We start from the raw sequence: 19,936 nt of genomic DNA, 5'->3' as shown, positions 1-19,936 counted from the left end.
CGCCGTGGCTTGTTTCGCTTGTGGTGCGTAAGGTGCTCGGTCGTTTTGGTGCGGGATTGCGGATGATAGTCGGTGGCATGGCAGCGACGTCGGCGACGTGAGGGCTGTCTAGTACGTGGTAAGGCAAATGCGGACCCACGACACAGACATTGTACGAGGCAGCCCACTGTAAACTCGCCGTCCAACCTAAGTCCGTATTCGCATCAAATTGTCTTGGAATTGGGAGATAGCATTCAGGGTCTACGCTAGACAGCTTGTAAGTTTCTACTGCCGAGTGCTACCGGTCCGCTCTAAGGAGGCGGTTCATTATCGCAAAAGCCACATGCCGGTTTATTCCCCATTCGGCGAGATGTAGTCGGCGACTACAAGAACAGTGGCCTATTGCGATGAGCACACAGAGCGTCAGAAATGTAAGATGAGCATGTACATACAAGTAGCGCATTCCTCTCGGCTTTGTTCTCCTGAGTTTATCTTGCCGAAATTCCAGATTGCAAGGAGACAGCAACGAGAGTGAACGCCAAGCCAAGGAAGCGTGGATGCGAAAGACGAATAGGACATGTTCACGCCGGTCGAGACGACTGTTGGAGCATTGCTGCTACATCAGGCAACCAGCAATCTTCTATACCAGAATGGGAACATATTGGGACTGAGCGGGTACCTGCGCCAGCTTCTTTCGGCGCCCACCAAGGAGCAGGTTGCCTTTTTCACTGGCATGGCAGCTAGCTATGTTCCCTTGAAAGCCCTAGCGCCACAGCTAATGACCGTCTATCCCGTGGTACAGTTGAGCCCCAAGACGGCTATGGCGACAGCTGCAGTGGGCGCGTTGATTGGGTGGGGAACCAAGGTGATTAGTCTTTGTCTCGACATACTTTTCAAGAGGCTGACATGGTTGATTAGATGGCCAACGGCTGTACTTCTGGACACATGCTTTGTGGTCTTTCGCGGTTGAGCGGACGTTCTGCAACTGCGGTTGCCGTATTCTTCCCCACTGCCATGATCACTCACCACCTGGCCAACCCGACACTTTCCACTTCAGTATGCGCAAGCGATGTGCCGTGCTACACGCCTGTATACCCATCGACAGAAGAGGCCATATCTCTTCTGATGCTAGCAGGATCCATTGTCATGGCGGCACGAACGATACCTCATCTCGCGGCTCTAGCCACCAGCTCTGGTGACACCAAGGAGGAAGCTGGTGAACCGCCCAACGCCGCACGCAATACAACGCAGTTTTTCGCTGGTCTTTTGTTTGCCCTTGGCCTCCAGATATCACAGATGGCACAACCGGCAAAAGTTGCTGCCTTCCTATCTTTTCCAGTCTTGCAACACTGGGATCCATCTCTTGCCCTGGTGATGATATTTGCAGTGCTACCGAACCTGATTGAAAATCGGATCAAAGGGTTCATGAAGCCGCCGTCATTTGCCGAACGATTCGCGTTGCCGACGAAAACAGTCAAGGACATTGATAAGAGGTTTTTGATGGGGGCTGTCGCATTTGGTATTGGGTGGGGTCTAGCAGGCGTCTGCCCAGGGCCAGCTGTGATCAGGGCTTTCTACCAGCCCGTCTGGGGTCTCCTATGGATTGGCGGGTTCTGGCTTGGTGGCAAAGTCAATGTCTGATAAGCATTGCGTCTCGAGGCAATGGCTAACAAAGCCCTTATGTAATTTATAATAACGACCTAGATGAGCACGAATCTTTTATGCGAAACGCGTGTTGTGACCATGTAGTGACAGTCATGCAGAATATCGTGTGTATGCGCTTCAGCCCTATGCAAGTGGTTGTAGGGTACATGGTGTGGGTCTCAAAAAGTTCAGCCCCGCCACGGCATCCCACCTGCACCACCCTCACGCCTCGCCCACGGCACTTGCAGTCACATAAGCAGTGAGAAAAAGATGGAAGACGACCGGGCGGCGACCAATCTTGGTCCAGACGTAGATCAGGGTATAGCGGAGGAGTCACCTTCTGTACCAAAACAACCAAAACGACGCTTTGTGGGCAGAAAGACGACGGAAAAGACGAGCGGGCAGCCAGTGGATCCCAACGCCAACATCGAGGACTCGAGCGCGATACAAGGTGTGAGGAGCCCGCACGCACAAGGCGCTGACCGAAATCTTAGCAAAACATATCACAAATTAAAGTACACAAGCTGACGTTGTATTAGTGGCCCAGCCTCGACGTACTGCTCGTGCTCTAAACGCCATACCCGACGACATTGTCCATGACAAGGACATCAACGATGCCATTGCGCTATTGCCACCAAACTACAGCTTTGAAATCCACAAATGTATATACCGGATACGAACATCGGGGGCCAAGTCTATTGCCCTGCAGTTCCCCGAGGGACTGCTGCTATTTGCAACCACCATATCCGACATCCTTACGCGCTTTTGTCCGGGCACAAGCACGTTGATCATGGGCGATGTCACGTACGGGGCATGTTGTATAGACGACTACACAGCACGAGCGCTCGGATGCGACCTTTTGATACACTATGCGCATAGCTGCCTGATACCGGTCGCTGTGACCAAGATTGCAACGCTGTACATCTTCGTCTCCATCACCATCGATACCCAGCACCTGATCAACACGATTACCGATAACTTTGCCGTGGGCAAGACAATTGCACTAGTTGGAACCATTCAGTTCAACGCGACCATCCACGGTATAGTGCCCATACTGCGGAAGGAGGGATACAATCCGTTTGTGCCGCAGATTGCACCCTTGTCCAAGGGGGAAATTCTTGGATGCACATCGCCTTCTATGGCCATGAAGGCAGGGGAGCTCGACGGCAGAGGTAGAGAACAACAAGTGCCAGACCTAATACTGTACCTCGGCGACGGACGGTTCCACCTTGAAAGCGCTATGATTGCCAATCCCCAATTACCAGCATACCGATACGATCCATACTCACGACGGCTGACACACGAAGTCTATGAACATGAGTCTCTGTACAGTCTCCGACGCAGTGCCATCTTGACGGCTCGGAAAGCGCGCACTTGGGGCATCATTTTGGGTTCGCTAGGCCGGCAAGGCAACCCGCACACGTTGACGTTGATTGAAAACGAGCTGTCCAAGCAGAATATAAAATGCGTCAGTCTACTCATGTCTGAAATTTTCCCTGGAAGGCTGGCCATGATGGGCGACGTGGAGGCGTGGGTGCAGATTGCATGTCCTAGACTTAGTATCGATTGGGGGTATGCTTTTCCTAGGCCGTTGCTGAGCCCGTACGAGGCGCTCGTAGCACTAGGAGTAAGAGAAGCGCCGTGGCTCGACGAAGATGAAGACCGGCGCATATCGGGAGGGAAAGAGCGGAGAAACCTCTATCCCATGGACTTTTACGCTTCAGAGGGATTGGGACGCACGACAGTGGAACACGTCAAGGCAGCAGAGGTTGCAATCAAAGCATGAGTTTTTGACATGCAACCATTTGTCTAGGCAAAGCATTGGAAATCCAAAGAGCGGGATGAGGCTGATATGAACAAGACGTAGAGAAGAAAAAGAAGAAGAAAAATAGATCAAAGCATCGCCAAATGGGTATCGTTGAGTATTTCCGCTGTACAAGAAACCAAAACTGACCCGATGCCACTGCAAGCTGCTTAATCTATCTCCGGAATCAACTCGTCGTCGTCAATCAGATCCGGGTCGACTTTTGTTCCTAGGTCGGCGTCTTCCAAGAAGGAGCGCCCTCTGAGAGCTTCAGGCAAATAGTCTTGCTTCACCTTGCCGTCAAGATAGTGTGGGTTGTACTTGTAGTCCTCGCCGTATCCCAAGTCCTTCATCAACCGGGTTGGCGCATTGCGGATGTGATGAGGTATGGGGAGTGCAGCGACACCGGGTTCCTTAAGCGCGTCCCCTGCGTTGTTCATGGCACGATAGACACGTGTTGATTTTGGCGCAAGCGACAAGGCAGTCACAGCGTGGGCGAGGTTGATGCGGCACTCTGGCATGCCAATCTTCTCACAGGCAGAGTATGTAGCCGTCGCGAGGGACAGCATGGTGTTGTCCGCCAAACCTACGTCTTCTGAAGCAACGACGATGAGACGGCGAGCAATGTAGCGCGGGTCTTCGCCAGACTCGAGCATGCGGGCCAGGTAGTAGAGTGCGGCGTCGGCATCAGAGCCTCGAATGGACTTGTGCAGGGCGGATATGCTATCGTAGTGCTGGTCACCGGCGCGGTCGTATACGAGCGTCTTTGTGAGGCTCTGCTGGATCTTTTCCTTTGTCATGTCGGGCTGTTTGGCAAGGCTCATGGCGAGGTCGAGGAGATTGAGGGCAGTTCGGGCATCGCCGTCCGAGAAGCTAGCGAAGGATTGCAGCATGGGCGTGTCAAGCAAGGGCGAGGTGCATTGCTCGGCTGTCATTGCACGCTCGAGGATGTGGAGCAGATGGTCGTCTGCGAGGTCGTCAAGGGTAAAAGTGCGGCATCTGGACAGCAGGGCGGAGATGATTTTGAAGGACGGGTTCTCTGTCGTGGCGGCGATGAGGGTAATGGTGCCAGACTCGACAGGGCCGAGGAAGGCGTCCTGCTGGGTGCGGGAGAAGCGGTGCAGCTCGTCGCAGAAGACAATGGTCTTGCGGCCCGTCAGCTGCAGGTCGCTGAAAGCTTCGGCAAAGATGGAGCGGACTTGTTCGAGTTTTGTGCTTGTGCTGTTGATTTCGACAAAGCGGGCGCCCGACGAGGTTGCGATGAGGCGTGCGATGGTGGTCTTGCCTGTGCCGGGACGGCCCCAGAGGACCATGGAGGGCAGGCGGCCTTCGTCTACCATGGCACGCAACACGCCTCCTGGCGCGACGAGTTGCTGACCGTAGACATGATCGAGCGACGTGGGGCGCATACGCTCAGCCAGCGGCATGGCATCTTCGAGCGCCTTGAGCTTGCGGGCGCGCTTGGGAGCCGACGAGGGTGAATGGGCGTCGCCATCGGGATGCAGCCTGTCAACCGACTGTGTGAAGGAACGCTTGGTGCGTAGTGGCGGTGTAGGCGGCCGTTGGAGGCGCTGTGCTGCTGCAGCGGCAGTTGTTGGGGTTGATGCTGAGGTTGAGCATATTGTGGTTGTGGATGTCGTCGTCGTGGCGGGCGTGGATGTGGAGCGAATGGCGTGAGTGAAGAAGTTGTGGGCCTTTGCCGGGCCCTGGGTGGACGAGGCCGGGTCAATGATAAAGTCCTTGCAGCCGCTGTCAATGTGCTGGTTGATGCGGGCGTCGTGGACAGCGTGGGAGCAGATGGGGCAGTCGACCATGGTCGGATCGAGGCGGCCTGGCTCGTCACGGGTGCACGCGACGGGCAGTTTTTTGGGCGGACGCGACATGCTACGACATGCGATATGCGACATCGGCTGCACCTCGGCCCCGACGCTGTGTCTGCCCCTCGATGACGACGGTCCGCCCTGAGCACGCAATCCCACCACCGCCCACCACCGACGGCCATGCGAGCAGCAATTGCCAGACGTGCCCTCACCCAAAGCATCCCCAGGTCCACCACCATCACCGCCACCGTTACTCCCATCGCCCCCATCATCTCCTCCCCCTCCTCTCCGTCCCCGCGCAGAGCCATGTCGGCCACTCCCCGCCGCGCCGACCCCTTCAAGCCCGCCGCCAGGGTCGCGGGGCAGCGCCAGGATGTCTGGTCCATTGTCAATGAAGCTGCTGCCGCCTCGCCCGTCCAGCCCATTGTCAACATGGGCCAGGGCTTCTTTGGCTACAACCCTCCCGCCTTCGTCCTCGACGCCGCCAAAGCCGCTCTCGACCAGGTCGACTGCAACCAGTACTCGCCCACAAAGGGCCGCCCGCGCCTCAAAAAAGCCATTGCCCACGCATACTCGCCCTTCTTCGGCCGCGACCTCAACCCAGACACCGAAGTGACAATCACCACCGGCGCCAATGAGGGCATGCTCAGCGCCTTCATGGCCTTCCTCGAGCAAGGCGACGAGGTCATCGTCTTCGAGCCCTTCTTCGACCAGTACATCAGCAACATCGAAATGCCCGGCGGAAAAGTCGTCTACGTCCCCATGTGCCCACCCAAGGAGGGCGCCACAAAGACTACTTCGGCAGCAGAGTGGACCATTGACATGAACCAGCTCGAGGCTGCCATCACCCCGCGCACCCGCATGATAGTCCTCAACTCCCCCCACAATCCTATTGGCAAGGTCTTTTCCCGCGCAGAACTGCAAGCAATTGGGGACTTGTGCGTCAAGCACAACATCCTCATCCTCTCAGACGAGGTCTACGACCGCTTGTACTACGTCCCATTCACCCGCATCGCCACCCTTTCTCCCGAAATCGCCAAACTCACCCTTACCGTCGGATCTGGAGGCAAAAACTTCTACGCCACGGGCTGGAGAGTAGGCTGGCTCATTGGTCCCGAACATCTCATCAAGTACGTCAGTGCTGCCCATACTCGCATCTGCTACAGCAGTGTCTCCCCCTTGCAAGAGGCTACGGCTGTTGGCTTCGAGCAGGCCGATGCCCACAACTTCTGGGACGACTCCAAGAAGGAGATGAAGGCCAAGATGGACAAGTTCACAGCCGTCTTTGACGAACTCCGCCTGCCCTACTCAGACCCCGAGGGCGGTTACTTTGTCCTTGTCAACATGTCAAAGGTCAAATTACCCCAAGACTATCAATTCCCACCACACGTCGCAGAGCGTCCCAGGGACTTTCAGCTCAGCTGGTTCCTCATCAAGGAGGTGGGTGTCGCTGCCATCCCCCCGACCGAATTCTTCACTCCAGAAAATGCCTACATTGTAGAAGACTGGTTGCGTTTCGCAGTCTGCAAAAACGACGACGTTCTCGAGAGTGCCATGGATCGTCTAAGGAGCCTCAAACAATACATTCACGAATGAGCAAATGCATCAGAATACCACAAACAACTCCTGCCATGGCGTCACGGTAAATCATAAATGCATTCGCCTAGTGTTGTTCCATGTACTACTCATGACTTCGTAAACCTTTCCTCGTACTCTGAAATGTCCCTCAATCATCATCCGTATACGTCTCCCTGTCCTGGAAAACCAAAAATTCGCCGCCTTGTTGACCCATCACTTGTTCCCACACGCTCTTGACATTGTCAAGGATCCCATCATCGAAAGCAAGCTCCACGGGCGGCGGCGGGAAGCGAATTATCTTTTCTGGTCCACAAGGGAGAGCATCGGATCCCGACGACGGCTGCTGTTGGTACTTGACTGACCAAAGTACCCTTGGTGCCGGTGTGGTGTTCATGGCAGAGAGAAGTAAATCAACCGCCTGTTCGAGCAAAGCAAAGCCCTTTGAGCCCCTCAAAGATACTAGAGCATAGAGTACACCTAGTTCACAGTCAGCCATGTAATAACCATGATGATCCGTACATTGATTTGATAGATAGAGTGCCGTTGTGTCAGTTTGTCAGAGGTATTGTCTTCAGTGGTATTCAGACAATGTAGATAAGATTTGAAAGTTGTTCATCATAGAAGCAAATAGAGAGAGAAAAAGGGGAGGAGGAAATACTTACACTGGCCAGTAGGGCATTCGCCGGTGTCGCTCGAATGTACATAGATATGAACGGGTGGAAGCTCTTCAGCTTCCGAACCCACCGTCAATGAGCCAGACGGAAAGACAACCACAGCCGTCGCCGGTGTTGGTGCCTCTTCCGCAATCGGAGGAAACAGGCTCAGCAATGAAGACGAGACAATGCTGATCGATCTGCAGCACGTAGCCTCGGCACTGGTCGAGGAGCTTCCTCCTACGACCCACTGTGCAACAATCTCTTCGCCATCTTTCAGACGAAGTCTTGTGCTCTTGTCACTAACCTCCGTAGCACCCCTAGTTGCTGGAGCAACGCCTTTTCCAAGCACGTAGACTCCACCTCCAACCGCGCACGCTCGACAGGACACCTGGCTGATTTCGGACATACCTCCCCATTTCGGGACAACAGCCCCGAAGCCAGGTCCAAACACACCGATTGACCGCAGGTGCCTCGCAATTCGCGGCAGGGCAGTCTCCGTCGTCGTCTGGGATGAGGTCGTCGTTGATAGCGTGAGAGCCATCAATGGCGCCTGCAAATTTGCCGGAATCTTGAATTGGTCCCTAAGAAACACCGCAAACGGCTGCTGTCCAAACTCTTCCCAGACATCAGTTTGCTCTTCGTAATCACCAATAAAACGCAAGAATTTCATCAATGCGCGCTTCGCCTTGAAGTCCAATTGGTGATCCTGGAAGACATCTTCGCGACCGTTTGGCACCTTCAGCAGTCTTCCATGCGAAGGCACGGTTTCTGGAGCTACAGAGCATTCGCTCTGTGCGTCTCTGGAGTACACCCACCAGCTGCCAACAGCGAGAAACTCAAGCTGACGATAGACCCGTGACGAGACGAGGTTTCCTAGAAGAGAGGAGCGAGCATACACTATCTGGGGACTCAAAGACAAGTTGTATGCTCTTGAAACCGATAGCCTCGGAGCTGAGTTGTCCGGGCTAGGTTCGGGCTTGGTTACTGTGACATCGGAGAAGGGAGCATCTGTGGGTGCTTTGGAGAGTTAGCGACAGCGTACTTGATTAATGGCTTCCATCCTTACCTTGCTTCAATCGCTGCGCCCATTCCTCAGCTTCCTGTAAGCTAAAGGCAGCTTCGGCACCGCCGTAAAAGTCATCTTCATCGACATGGAGAATCTTCTTGTCCGAGCGCGACAAAGCTCTTCAAGTGCTGCGTCAGTCAGATGGCAACCCCATTAGTGCTACGAGACAAGGCACGTACAGGGCAAGGAGAGACTGCTGTAGGCCGGTGCCTACAATAAGCACGTCCCATTCGGTCTTGTCGAGAGTTTCCATGTCAGAGGTGCAGGGAAAGATGAGGGCTTGCAAGGAATTGTTAGCGCTACATTAGCGCGCATGACTAAGCGACGCGTGCGCACAAAATCTGCACACAGCTGCCTATGGACCTTCCTTCACCAACGCGCACGCCGAGGGCATCTCAGCTTCATGTATGGCCTGTCCGCAAGGCACCCAGATCTTCACTGACCTGGAAATATGCGCGTGAGATCAACCTGTCGTCCGGTATCTACTGCTTTGGATTTTACCTGAATTAGTGGCTCGAATGTGGCGATACATCCAACCGTCAATGACCTCTGCAGAGGCTTTGGTCTAACAAGGTGTTAAATGTACTGCCGCTCGCGTGTACTGTCTACTTTCCATCGGCTTTGTCTTCATGCACCAAGGCAACATGCTGCCCACGATGAAAAGATCAACCCCTCGCCTCGCCATCCTTTTCGTGGGCATTTAAAGTTTCTTCCCTATCCCATACTTTGTGTCCAGCCACCCACGTCTGGAGCACCTCGCCTTGGTCACTCAACACGGTCAGATCAGCTCTTCTGCCTTCTTTCAGTATGCCTCTTCCACCTTTTTCATCTATGCCCATAAAGGCCGCCACATTCTCAGTGACCGTGCCTACCGCTTCGGCAATGCCACACCCAGACCAATCCATCAGGTTTCTCATACTCTGCTGAAGTGGGATACACCCCCCAATCAGGGTGTCGGTGCCGGCTATCGTGGCCCGTGTGCCACTCTTGACCTGTTCAAAGGGGATCTGTGAGTGGCCAGGGTAGGTCCCATCCTTCAGAGAAGCAAGCTCAATACTGTCAGTAATGACAATCGAGCGCTTGGGGCTCGAACGGTGAAGTAGAGATACTGTGTTAGGATGGAGATGCTCTCCATCTGCGATGATGGTGTACCACGGAGGTGCAATCGTTGCTGTCTCTGGCAGGGAGACTAACCCGGCAAGACCTGGGACTCTGGCTGCCCAGCTTGGCATAGCATTCAGCGTATGAGTCAGTCCGCTCGCCCCTGCACTGAGTCCGGCTAGGCCTTGTTCGTAAGTCGCAGTAGAATGGCCCATGGCGACTCTGATACCCTGGGATGTCAGTGACTTGATGAGGGCTGCGGAATCGGGTAACTCTGGGGCGATTGTGACGAGTCTGATAGCAGACTGAAGACTTGCAGACCCGTAGACAGTGGCTGGGGAGACGGCACAGGGGTGAAACAGAGAGCTATTGTGTGCTCCTTTCTTGGAAGGGTGTAGATAGGGTCCTTCTGTATGTGCGCCTAGAAGCGAAGCTGATGAAGCTATGTCCCGCGGGGTGAGCGCTGGGAGAATCTACCAATATGTAAGTCAGTTTGTCGGTGTGTAATCCAGACATGGACAGGAGACATGCCTTTTGAAACTCGTCAGCGTGTATGGTAGGTAGAGTTGCCCAGAATCCAGTCACACCCTGTGTTGCATAGTACCTTGCCAGATGGTCAATCTTGTTTTCATAGCTTGTTTTATCTTCAAAATGCGTGAAGTGGAAGCCATTGGCACCATTGGTGTGCAACTCAAGAAAGCCTGGGGCGATTATAGCATCTTCCAAGTCGATTGCCTCGCCGCCAATGTAGCCTTCTCTTTTGAGGATGAGCCCCGTCTCGTCAGAAATGACAAGGTGGTCATCGACGAGCTCGCCATTGAGAATATAGCGGCAATTAGTGAAGAGGGTGAACCAGCCCGACATATCCGAGTGCGTGCCCAATGTAGCGTGTCAGCACACACGTAGACTAGTATCGCAGAAATTCGGTGCCGGTGGCTCGTTTGTCTAAATCAAACAATGGTACGCACAGTAGTCAGAGAGTCGAGTCAAGTCGAGCCATGCCGGGGTGGGGGAGGGGTGGCCGGGGGTGGCCGGCCCCGCGGAGCGCTGATTGGCCAAATAATGCGATGCGCGTCGACGTCATCGGAGCAAGGTAGCGCGAAGGTAGTACGAGGATCATGATGCACCGACGACAATGCCCGCATTCTTCCATCTAGTTTGTATGTACTGTACATACTACCCATACATATGCATACGCCGACAGGTGTGCATAGGGCACAATCAAGTGCCAGCAATACAGCCACAGTGGATATGCTGCCCGCTTCTGGTTGCGCCACAAGCAGGAGCCAAGACTACACAATGGGCGCGTTGTGTGCTTCTGGCAACCGGGCTGCACCTTCTTCAGGAGCAAGTGGTGCCTGCCTACTACGTCATGAACTCGGCTTCCACCCTTCCGCCCCGCGCGCACCTGGTCTCTGATCTTATGATTCCCTGCTTTCGTTCCTTCAGCCGTACATCGCCGCTAGCCTCATGCTCGACTTCTGCTCGATATATGCCCATTGACCCTTGCAACCCTCACGCATGTCCCTCTTTTAGACCTGGGCCGTCACTCATAGGGACTCCCACTTGACAATGGAGTCACAGTATCAGCAACAGCAGCAGCAGCATGCCCCGGGTGGCCACTACTCGGGGCACAACCCCATCCCCACCGTCAAGCAATTCGTCGAAAATTTAGATCGGGACAAGAGAGTCCGCGACAAAAGAATTGACGAGGAGGCTGCTCAGAAGCAGGGGCCGCCCACAACAGAGAGTAAATTGCCAGAGAAACAGCTCAAGGGCACCGAGAAGCGAGTCACAGATCCAACTACGGGCAGAGAAGTTGTCATCGCCGATGTCAGCAAGGACATGATCAACGAGGTCGAAAACCCCCATATCGTCATCCCCAATGCCAACCTGAACAAGGAAACGGTAGGCAACAAACACACCTTACATTCCTTCACTTCTCGGCTGACAATATTTAGCCCATCAAGACGGATCCCTCGCAATCGCTCCAGGACTACAAGCATAATCAGGATGTCACTGCACCCCCAGACCCAGTTGCCCAAGGTACCACAACCGACGTGCCCATCCACGGCGAAAAGACAAACGTCCTCTTTCACCCTACACCCTCGGTCACCTATGAGCCCATGTTCAAGGCCCTCGAGGCCCGCGCCAATGTCCTCTGCGCAGGAATACTCGTAGGAACCGTTGTTGTCGGCAAGATCTTTGGTGGCGCACTCAAGGGTCTTGTTCCTCTTGCCATGTGCTTAGCATCAGCTGTCTATCTTTGGATGAAGGAAGTCATCCGGAGTGGAAGAGAGGTGGAGTGGGACAGCGAGCAAGTCCGCGGCCAAATGGTAAACCCTTTTGGAAATGATTTCTGCTCAACATTTACTAATCACCGACCATCTAGGCCTCGCTGAACTTGCTTCCAGAGTCAGTCGAATGGATGAATACGTTTCTCAGTATCGCCTGGGGTCTTATTAACCCTGAAATGTTTTCGGGTGTTGCCGACATGCTGGAAGATGTCATGCAGGCTTCAGTTCCTGGAGTCATTGAAAATGTTCGTGTCGCTGAAATTAACCAAGGCAGCAATCCACTACGCATCCTGAGCTTGCGAGCACTGCCAGACTCACACATGGGCGACATGAAAGCATCTATCCACGAAGAGAACAAAAGAAAGAAAGATCCTCAAGAGGCAGCAGCAGACGAAGAGGGCGGTGATTACTATAACCTAGAGGTCTCCTTTGCATATCACGCCAGTCCCAGCGGCAAGCGAGTTTCTGATAGGGCCCGCAACATGCATATGCAGCTGGTATTTTACTTGGGTATCAAGGGCCTCTTTGGTGTTCCTCTGCCTATATTTGTCGAGTTGCAGGGCCTTGTTGGCACAGTGCGCTTACGCTTAAACATGACACCCGAGCCCCCCTTCCTCAAAACCCTGACTTTCACGTTGATGGGAACACCGCAAGTGACGGCAGGCTGCATCCCCATGATAGAAAAGGGAGTCAACATTCTGAACCTTCCGTTGATTAGCAACTTCGTCAACTATGCTATCAAAGCGGCAGCAAGCAGTATGTTCATTTTCACACCACATGGCCCATATGAAGATGCTAACAAAGGCAGTGTATGTTGCCCCCAAGTCTATGTCTATTGATATGCGTGCCATTCTTCAAGGGGACTCGGTCCAGAAGGACACTGAAGCACTTGGTGTTCTGTGGATTCGCATTCATCGTGCTGTCGGTCTGAGCAAGCAAGACCGACGCGGATCAAAGCATGGCGGCAGCGATCCATATATCACAATTGCCTTCTCCAAGTATGGAAAGCCGATGTACTGCACCCGGGTCATCACCGACGATCTCAACCCCATATGGGAGGAAACGGCGGCCATTCTTGTTGGCCCTGAACTGATCAAGGCGAACGAAAACTTAAGTGTTGAGCTCTGGGATTCCGACCGACACACTGCCGACGATATTGTTGGAAAAGTGGAGATATCCATGCAGAAAATGATCCAACATCCTGGTAAAATGTACCCGCAAACCTCCAAGTTGGCCGGTATGGAATCTGGCAGCGACATGCCGGGAGAGTTGCACTGGGAAATTGGTTATTTCAGCAAGCCTAAGTTTAGGAAAGAGTTACGGACTGATGGTAAGAATAAAGCTCTTCCCGATGAGCTGAAGAACGACCCTGCGCTACAGGACGATAAGGGCGTGATCAACTCCGAAACTGATGACGCTGTTATGCACACTCCGCCTGATCCGCTGTGGCCCAGTGGTATTTGCAGCGTAGTCGTACAGCAGATCGTCAACCTCGAACTAGAGAATGTAAAGGGAAGTTCCAATCCCAAAGGCCGTGAGTATGAGCCTGCGAAGCCTTATGGAGAGGGCAAGAAGGAGACTGGCGAAGACCTTCCTAGCAGCTACTGTACGATTCTTTTCAATGATGAGCTGGTATATCGGACACGTACAAAAGCAGTCACATCTCAGCCAATCTTCAACGCGGGAACCGAACGGTTTGTGCGTGACTGGCGATCAGCTATCATCACGGTCACTGTGAGAGACCAGCGGCACAGAGAACATGATCCTATCCTTGGCGTAGTCCCATTGAAGTTATCAGGTACGTACCTTTCTAATCCACAAAGCGCTGAGAGGCTGTCTCCAGGTTTACTTACACCATTCCAGATATCCTTGAGACATCGTCCCAAGTCACACGGTGGTATCCCCTTGATGGAGGCATCGGATTTGGTCGCATACGTATCGCACTTCTATTTCGCAGCATTGAGACACGCCTGCCTCCTCAAATGCTTGGCTGGGATGTCGGTACTTTTGAGTTCCGATCTCAACGTATACTGGCTGTAGGCTATACCCATCCTCCGAAACTTCGCATGCGAACTGGTGGCAGTACTGGCAAGATCAACCGCACTGCTGCCCACAGGCTTGAGGAGGGCGATGGATATTATTGGGATCTCGAAGAGGAGAATAAGAAACACGCTGTTCGCCTGCCTGTCAAGCATCGGTACAGGTCACCCGTTGTCTTTGAGTTCCACATCGCCAATCATCGCAAGCCAGATGCCTACGCAGTAATCTGGCTTCAACATTTCATCGACAACGAGGATGTCGATATTAACATCCCAATCTGGAAGACATCAGCTCCCGCTAGGCTCACACAAAACTACATCACCGAAGAAAACTGCAACAAAGAACCGGGCCTTGAGGATCTTCAAGAGGTTGGGCGTCTGCAGTTTCGCGGTCGCTTCAAAGCAGGAATGGACAAGTCTCACGCTGCTTTTGTGACGGATAATGACACCCGCGAAACATATGAGACCTGGGAAGCATGTGTCACAGAAGGCGTGCGAAACCACATTGTCGAAAAGGAGCTGCCAGACCGTGTGAGGGAACTACATGAGCAATCATTGACGTCGGGTCGTGATATTCTCAAGAATGCGAGCGAGGAGGAAAAGCGCAAGTGGCTCGCAAAGGATGGGCAGGACTGGTCAGGCGCTTTCGGCGACAATCCTAAGGCATACATGAATACCAGACAGCAGAAGAGACGTGAGCCTGGCGTTGAGGAGCCACTACATGATCGTCACCATCCATCAGATAACGAAGCAAATGACGATTCCGACGATGACTATGGTGAGGAATCATCTTCGTCGGACATCGGTGTACAAGATGCTGATGCTGTTGGCAATACAACGGGGTTCAACGGTGGCAAAGGCGGTAAACCAGATGGAAGACTGAGGTCAACGAAGACAGATTTGTCGCCAACAGATGATCATCTACCCCGCCAGTCACAGTCAACAGCCCGAACGAGCAGTACTGTCGAGACGGACGACACAACATCGAGTAATGATCACAACAAACAAAACAAACGGGCAGAAGAGCGAAAGCATCGGGGACTGATGCAATGGAAGCCAGCACGTAATGCAAAGTTTGCAAAGGACGAAGCTAAAATTGGACTGGCCAAACTCAAAAAGAAGGTCACTGGGGGCCTGGACGGAAGACAACCCGGTGTTGAGACTGGTAAGTTTTTATGATGAGCTTTCATGTCACGCTTTGTTACTAACATGGTCAAGAAACTGGGTAGAGCACAATGTCTTGTGAAGCTACGACGAAGAGTGTGGCAAGTGAACCCTAACCCCTTCAGTTGGTTGCTTTATCCATCGCGTGAATATATTCCCAGTGAGGGAAGGGGCGTATGGATCTACTGGGAAATAGTGCAACGGATTATGTACATCCTGCAGGCTAGCAAGGAGTTTGCGGGACGATTCATGTAGTATTGGTAATATTGAACAATCATCTCGTCATTTCATGTGGGCTCTGCATTAGAGATGTGTTCGGACATCTCAGGCCATATATGTAATTTGAAAAGATCGGAATCGACTAAGGTAGTGGTAACCTAGAATCTTCTACCAGATTGGTCGCAAGTGCGAGGTTCTTGGTGTGGTGGGCTTCATTTATCGCACTGTTACCGTGAATGGGGCAGGTCACAACGACTGTCCCGGTCCGCCCTGCTATATTTGGGTGGGACGCCTTCAAGCTCATGTGTGCGGGGCTAGGATAACTAAGCGTCCAAAGAAGTGCATGAAGCACCATGGATAGTAGTAATGGGAGTCTGTCTGTCCAACACGTGTGCGTTCCTTGACCAACAGAGTACTTTCACTCGTCTGCCTTGCTAGCTTGATGTTGGCCTCAAGAAGAAGCAACAGACCGCTATCTCACACTAGTGTAGAGTTTGCGACTGACATTTTATCACCTTGATTTTGGCCCTTATTCCAAGAGAGTGGTCGTTTTCAAGGCAACGTCGGCCATTCTCGCCTCACCAGCTACGCGCCGGCGCTTGTTGCGGCACGGGAGTTTCTAACTCCTAAGCCACAACCACTAACCATTCAGATGTCGGAAACTGCTTTGGCTGGGCAGACGGCGTTGATCAACTTAATCGGGACCAGGCTTTGCTGTGCCGCAAAAGATGGGCGCTTAGAGAAGCATGACGGGGAATGGACTTGCGCCGTGCAAGCCGGCTTCATTCTGCGTGCCTTGGGTCATTTGGAAGTGAGACATACAAGGTTTTCCTTCATCTGTCAATTTGTCCAATGTCGGCCGCTGTGGATAGTGCTGATGATTTGGAGCTTAGGTGTGGGACGGGTTGCACACATGCCTGCGAACGAAGTACTTCCAGGTCACGTTGAGGTCGCATCAGAGAGACCGATGAATAGACGCCTGGGGTGGTTGCGATTGCTCTCGCGTGTCCAAGGCATGATGGGATCCTGGAAGTCGCCATCACTGGGTCGCTGCACAACCCGGTAATTAGCTTGGCGATGCATTGTCGGGGAGTTACTACGGCTTAAACGATGGAGATGGTAGTTGTTATAGCCCCCCGAGCGACAGAGATATTCAAATTCGTCGTGATAGGGTGAAATTGCCGTGTTGGCTGCGAAGGAATTACATCGAAAGGTCTGGCTAACCTGCATATGCATGCCCAAGTGTTGGGAGCAAGTGATTGATGTCCTGCACCTGCATGCATTCAAGTTTGATCACATGCTCTTTATACACTGAATGAGCTTAGCCCGCCCATCTGGCTGCCCGACAATGTGCGGTACGGAACAGCACTTTGCTTGGGTTCGCGACACATGTCGAGAAGTGCTTGAAGCCTTTTGGTCGGTACTTAATGGTCTCGCATTCAAGCTCTCAAGTTGATCTCCAAATAACACTGTGGCGAATCTGGATATGACTGCAAGTGCTATCAACTGAACTGCCGACGGCACGGTCGGATGAGGTGTTTGGGCTGTATGTGTCTGTGTGTGGAAGGCTCAGTGCGGTCGCAGAAAGGGCTTACGGCTAGGAAGGGCGAGCAAGGTTCTCACCTCATTCTATCCAGCTAGGGCCAGATACCAGATGATCCAACTCTAATTGCGCCCCTTTACCTTTGAGCACATGCTCTTGCTGCGAGTCCAACATCTAATATAGCCTGAATAGATGACGTTGGGTGTTGGATCAATTGTCCAAAATGACCAAGCTGGCGATTGGAGGATTTGAATATGAAGGGGAAAGGGTGTTAAACGACTGTTCTGCGATGAGAACATTTGTTTCAGGGCACAAGTTCTTAGAGAAAGAACGGATTTTCCAGAAAATCTGCCCAAGCCAAGCTCCCACCCATTTTGTGTGCTTATCCGATTGTGAGTGGCATCTGTTCAGGAGTAGGCCAAGGAATTTTTTGGATGACCCATCCTATAGGAACGACATAAAGAGATACTGGAATCCCCGGTTACGGGTCACTTTCTAGCCAAAGTAGTGGGGTTGCTACAACAAGAGCCCACTACTCTTTGCTTTCATCTTTCATGCACCTTGCCGCCCCCCTAGATCGTAGGTGGGGGGGGGGGGGGGGTTTCAGCTTCCCAGTGACTCTTACCCAGCACCAACATCGTGCCATTATAGACCATTTTCCTAAAAGGTTCGGAGGAACTACTAGGAAGATAGTGTTGAACTGTGCCAGTGGCCTCCCTGCGCTCCGTTTGGGATGTGGAACGTGGCGAGTCCTTCCGGAGTACCTTACATGCTGACTGCTATTCGTTACAAGCGTGTAGAACCAATTCATATATGACAAGTGACATATATGTAGTGATCGGGATGGTGCTTGACACGTAGCTACGCAAGTATGCAGAGTTGAGAGAGGTGCATCGTATTATACCTAGCATCTCCTCTCAACACCATTGTGCCATTATTTCGCTCAACAATTAATCGGTTCAATCAAAGCTTTCGTCTGGAGTCCAGATTTAACAAACACACGTTGAGAGTCGCGGTGTACCAGGGTGGTTTTTACTAAGCTTTCAAGTCAGAAGTATTGTGGACCTCAGTCATCTCGTGAAATTTATGGGTTGGGGAACATTCCACTCGAGTGATAACAGTTTGCCACAAGGTGTAAACTACAGACTCTTCCTATAGGCTCATTCATCTGAGAACTTGCCTTTTCATGTGTTGCCAAGTTCTGATTGGAGCAGACACTGATCGATCTGTCAATTTCAACCAAACTTAGGAGGGCAAGATGACTGCCTTCAGTTGGTCATTACCCCGCGTCATCATCGTCGATCACTAACACCTGACTAGTTTGCGGCTATGGCGTTTACTGATACGAGTCCCAGCTGCAAGCCAACTCCTCGCTACCGCTGATAATGACCGTGCCATCTGCAGTTTCCAAGGGCAGACAACTGCATACACGTTCAGCCATGTAGAGTTGGTGGAGCAATGTAAGGTTCCGTCCGCTTATCGTATCTTACAACGTGGGCAGGTGAGCCGCGGGACAAAAGCAGCCATACTCTTCGTTGGATGAGATCGCTATGTTGACGTCAGTTGCCCCTGCAGCAAATAAACTCTCCAGTCTACGAATGCAGGGCGCAAAATCATTACAGTATGCACCCATGACTCTGTGAGATTTTGGCTCTGATCCGTAATAATCAGCGCCGGCACTAGTCAGTTGTAGGGGGGGAAGCAGATATGCAAAATCATGTTTCTATTACTATGGCTGCTTCAACTAAGATTATTTTAGTCCAGTTCGGACACGGTTACCAAGCATAAATGTTATACCTCCACAAACACCAAATATGGGTGTCAATATATAACCCAAAAAACAGCAGCACAGTTGCTCGCCCGTACCAAACAAGGCCTGGAGGGTTTGGAATAACGGTACCAAATGAAACGGGGTTCAACGTTGGCGGGGCGCGCACTAGTTCGGCTGTTAGCACAATGCTGAAGGGTGTGGACTGATAGACTGACCAAGCAATGAGCGCATAGCTGGTCATTTTGATCAATGAAGTTGTAGTTCTTAGGGTGGCCTTCCTGTTGCCAGTTTCGGCAAGGATGTCTGTAATAGCCACCGCCCGTTGCGCCAGTAGGCCTCCCACCAGAAGATGATGATTGTTGCTGATTCTGAGATGAAGACATGATGGTAGTTTTGGAAAAGACTTGGATGAATGGGTGAAGATAATTGTCGAAATCAGCTTGATCTAGGTGATACTCCTGTAGGTATTGAAAGACGATCGCTGTCAATTTTGTTCTTCATATCAGAGACACTATTCATCACTTTATAGTCGCACTAGATGCCTTTCTCCCTCAAGTGTTGCCATGCGGTTTCCGCGCCTCAATCAAAGATCACTAGACAGAAAGACGGTGGCTAGGCAAATTCCGCCCCTACCGGGGAGCAGTCACATTGCATTGTTGTTCCGGTCCAGGAGTTGGCCGTCAGGCAGTCTTGTGAGGAGATGGAGACGCCACACGGCACAACGAACGCCTCACGACACCGGGGCATCGGAGAGGAAATCCACAACCGTGCCTCCGCCACACTAGCATGCGCATCTTCAGAGCCACTCTGAGAACAGATGCTGTCATTTCGAAGCTGTCGTCGTGCGATTCTCCATCCACTTTCGGTTCTCACTCGGTTCTTCTGCCTGAGTACATAGGCCGATTTTCTTCCCGCGAGCGCCGCACCAACCGATTACACCTTCGTAGCATCAACGAACAGCCTGAGGCATCAAGCATCGGCTTCTCCGTCAGAGCCTAAAATCACAGCATTCAGCTCCAACGTGCCGCTCGTTGTCTCACTCTTGGGCCACACATATGGCCTTCAAACGGCGCAACAGTAGTCGCTATCGAATGCTGGTAACCAACACGACGCTAGGCAAGAGGGAGCGGGTTCTCTTCCACCTAGCCAAATACCTTCTGTCAACGGCTGATCAGTATCATTCCACTACACACCGCCCCCATTTGTGCCTTGTGCCAGCGCAAATATGCCGCGTACTCGATTCATGATTATGACT

The 19,936-nt window shown here is 52.5% G+C and overlaps 8 protein-coding genes across 8 annotated transcripts; 4 read left to right on the top strand and 4 right to left on the bottom strand.

The window, feature by feature from the left end:
- Positions 1–556: 556 nt before the first annotated feature.
- On the top strand, positions 557–1,620 carry COCVIDRAFT_20721 (hypothetical protein; the record flags this gene model as incomplete). The annotated part of the gene is made up of 2 exons (XM_014695442.1): positions 557–844; positions 898–1,620. The coding sequence occupies 2 exons, from the start codon at positions 557–559 to the stop codon at positions 1,618–1,620; spliced, it is 1,011 nt and encodes a 336-aa protein (XP_014550928.1).
- A 273-nt stretch (positions 1,621–1,893) lies between these two features.
- COCVIDRAFT_114138 (hypothetical protein) lies at positions 1,894–3,409 on the top strand (the record flags this gene model as incomplete). The annotated part of the gene is made up of 2 exons (XM_014695456.1): positions 1,894–2,074; positions 2,163–3,409. The coding sequence occupies 2 exons, from the start codon at positions 1,894–1,896 to the stop codon at positions 3,407–3,409; spliced, it is 1,428 nt and encodes a 475-aa protein (XP_014550942.1).
- A 188-nt stretch (positions 3,410–3,597) lies between these two features.
- COCVIDRAFT_114140 (hypothetical protein) lies at positions 3,598–5,241 on the bottom strand (the record flags this gene model as incomplete). Its single annotated transcript, XM_014695455.1, has 1 exon — positions 3,598–5,241. One exon carries the CDS (start codon positions 5,239–5,241, stop codon positions 3,598–3,600), a length of 1,644 nt encoding a protein of 547 aa, XP_014550941.1.
- Positions 5,242–5,553: 312 nt separating this feature from the next.
- On the top strand, positions 5,554–6,843 carry COCVIDRAFT_31435 (hypothetical protein; the record flags this gene model as incomplete). Its single annotated transcript, XM_014695454.1, has 1 exon — positions 5,554–6,843. The coding sequence occupies one exon, from the start codon at positions 5,554–5,556 to the stop codon at positions 6,841–6,843; it is 1,290 nt and encodes a 429-aa protein (XP_014550940.1).
- Positions 6,844–6,973: 130 nt separating this feature from the next.
- COCVIDRAFT_42661 (hypothetical protein) lies at positions 6,974–8,800 on the bottom strand (the record flags this gene model as incomplete). Its single annotated transcript, XM_014695453.1, has 4 exons — positions 6,974–7,302; positions 7,488–8,498; positions 8,548–8,666; positions 8,727–8,800. 4 exons carry the CDS (start codon positions 8,798–8,800, stop codon positions 6,974–6,976), a joined length of 1,533 nt encoding a protein of 510 aa, XP_014550939.1.
- Positions 8,801–9,212: 412 nt separating this feature from the next.
- Positions 9,213–10,512, bottom strand: COCVIDRAFT_42660 (carbohydrate esterase family 9 protein; the record flags this gene model as incomplete). Its single annotated transcript, XM_014695452.1, has 2 exons — positions 9,213–10,121; positions 10,180–10,512. The coding sequence occupies 2 exons, from the start codon at positions 10,510–10,512 to the stop codon at positions 9,213–9,215; spliced, it is 1,242 nt and encodes a 413-aa protein (XP_014550938.1).
- A 708-nt stretch (positions 10,513–11,220) lies between these two features.
- On the top strand, positions 11,221–15,213 carry COCVIDRAFT_31432 (hypothetical protein; the record flags this gene model as incomplete). The annotated part of the gene is made up of 6 exons (XM_014695451.1): positions 11,221–11,556; positions 11,610–11,984; positions 12,041–12,701; positions 12,754–13,743; positions 13,809–15,149; positions 15,203–15,213. The coding sequence occupies 6 exons, from the start codon at positions 11,221–11,223 to the stop codon at positions 15,211–15,213; spliced, it is 3,714 nt and encodes a 1,237-aa protein (XP_014550937.1).
- Positions 15,214–18,825: 3,612 nt separating this feature from the next.
- COCVIDRAFT_31431 (hypothetical protein) lies at positions 18,826–19,064 on the bottom strand (the record flags this gene model as incomplete). Its single annotated transcript, XM_014695450.1, has 2 exons — positions 18,826–18,846; positions 18,897–19,064. The coding sequence occupies 2 exons, from the start codon at positions 19,062–19,064 to the stop codon at positions 18,826–18,828; spliced, it is 189 nt and encodes a 62-aa protein (XP_014550936.1).
- Positions 19,065–19,936: the final 872 nt, after the last annotated feature.

This window comes from Bipolaris victoriae (genome assembly GCF_000527765.1).
Source record: "Bipolaris victoriae FI3 unplaced genomic scaffold scaffold_160, whole genome shotgun sequence".
Taxonomy (NCBI): Eukaryota; Fungi; Ascomycota; class Dothideomycetes; order Pleosporales; family Pleosporaceae; genus Bipolaris; species Bipolaris victoriae.
This window is presented reverse-complemented; position numbering and strand designations above follow the sequence as displayed.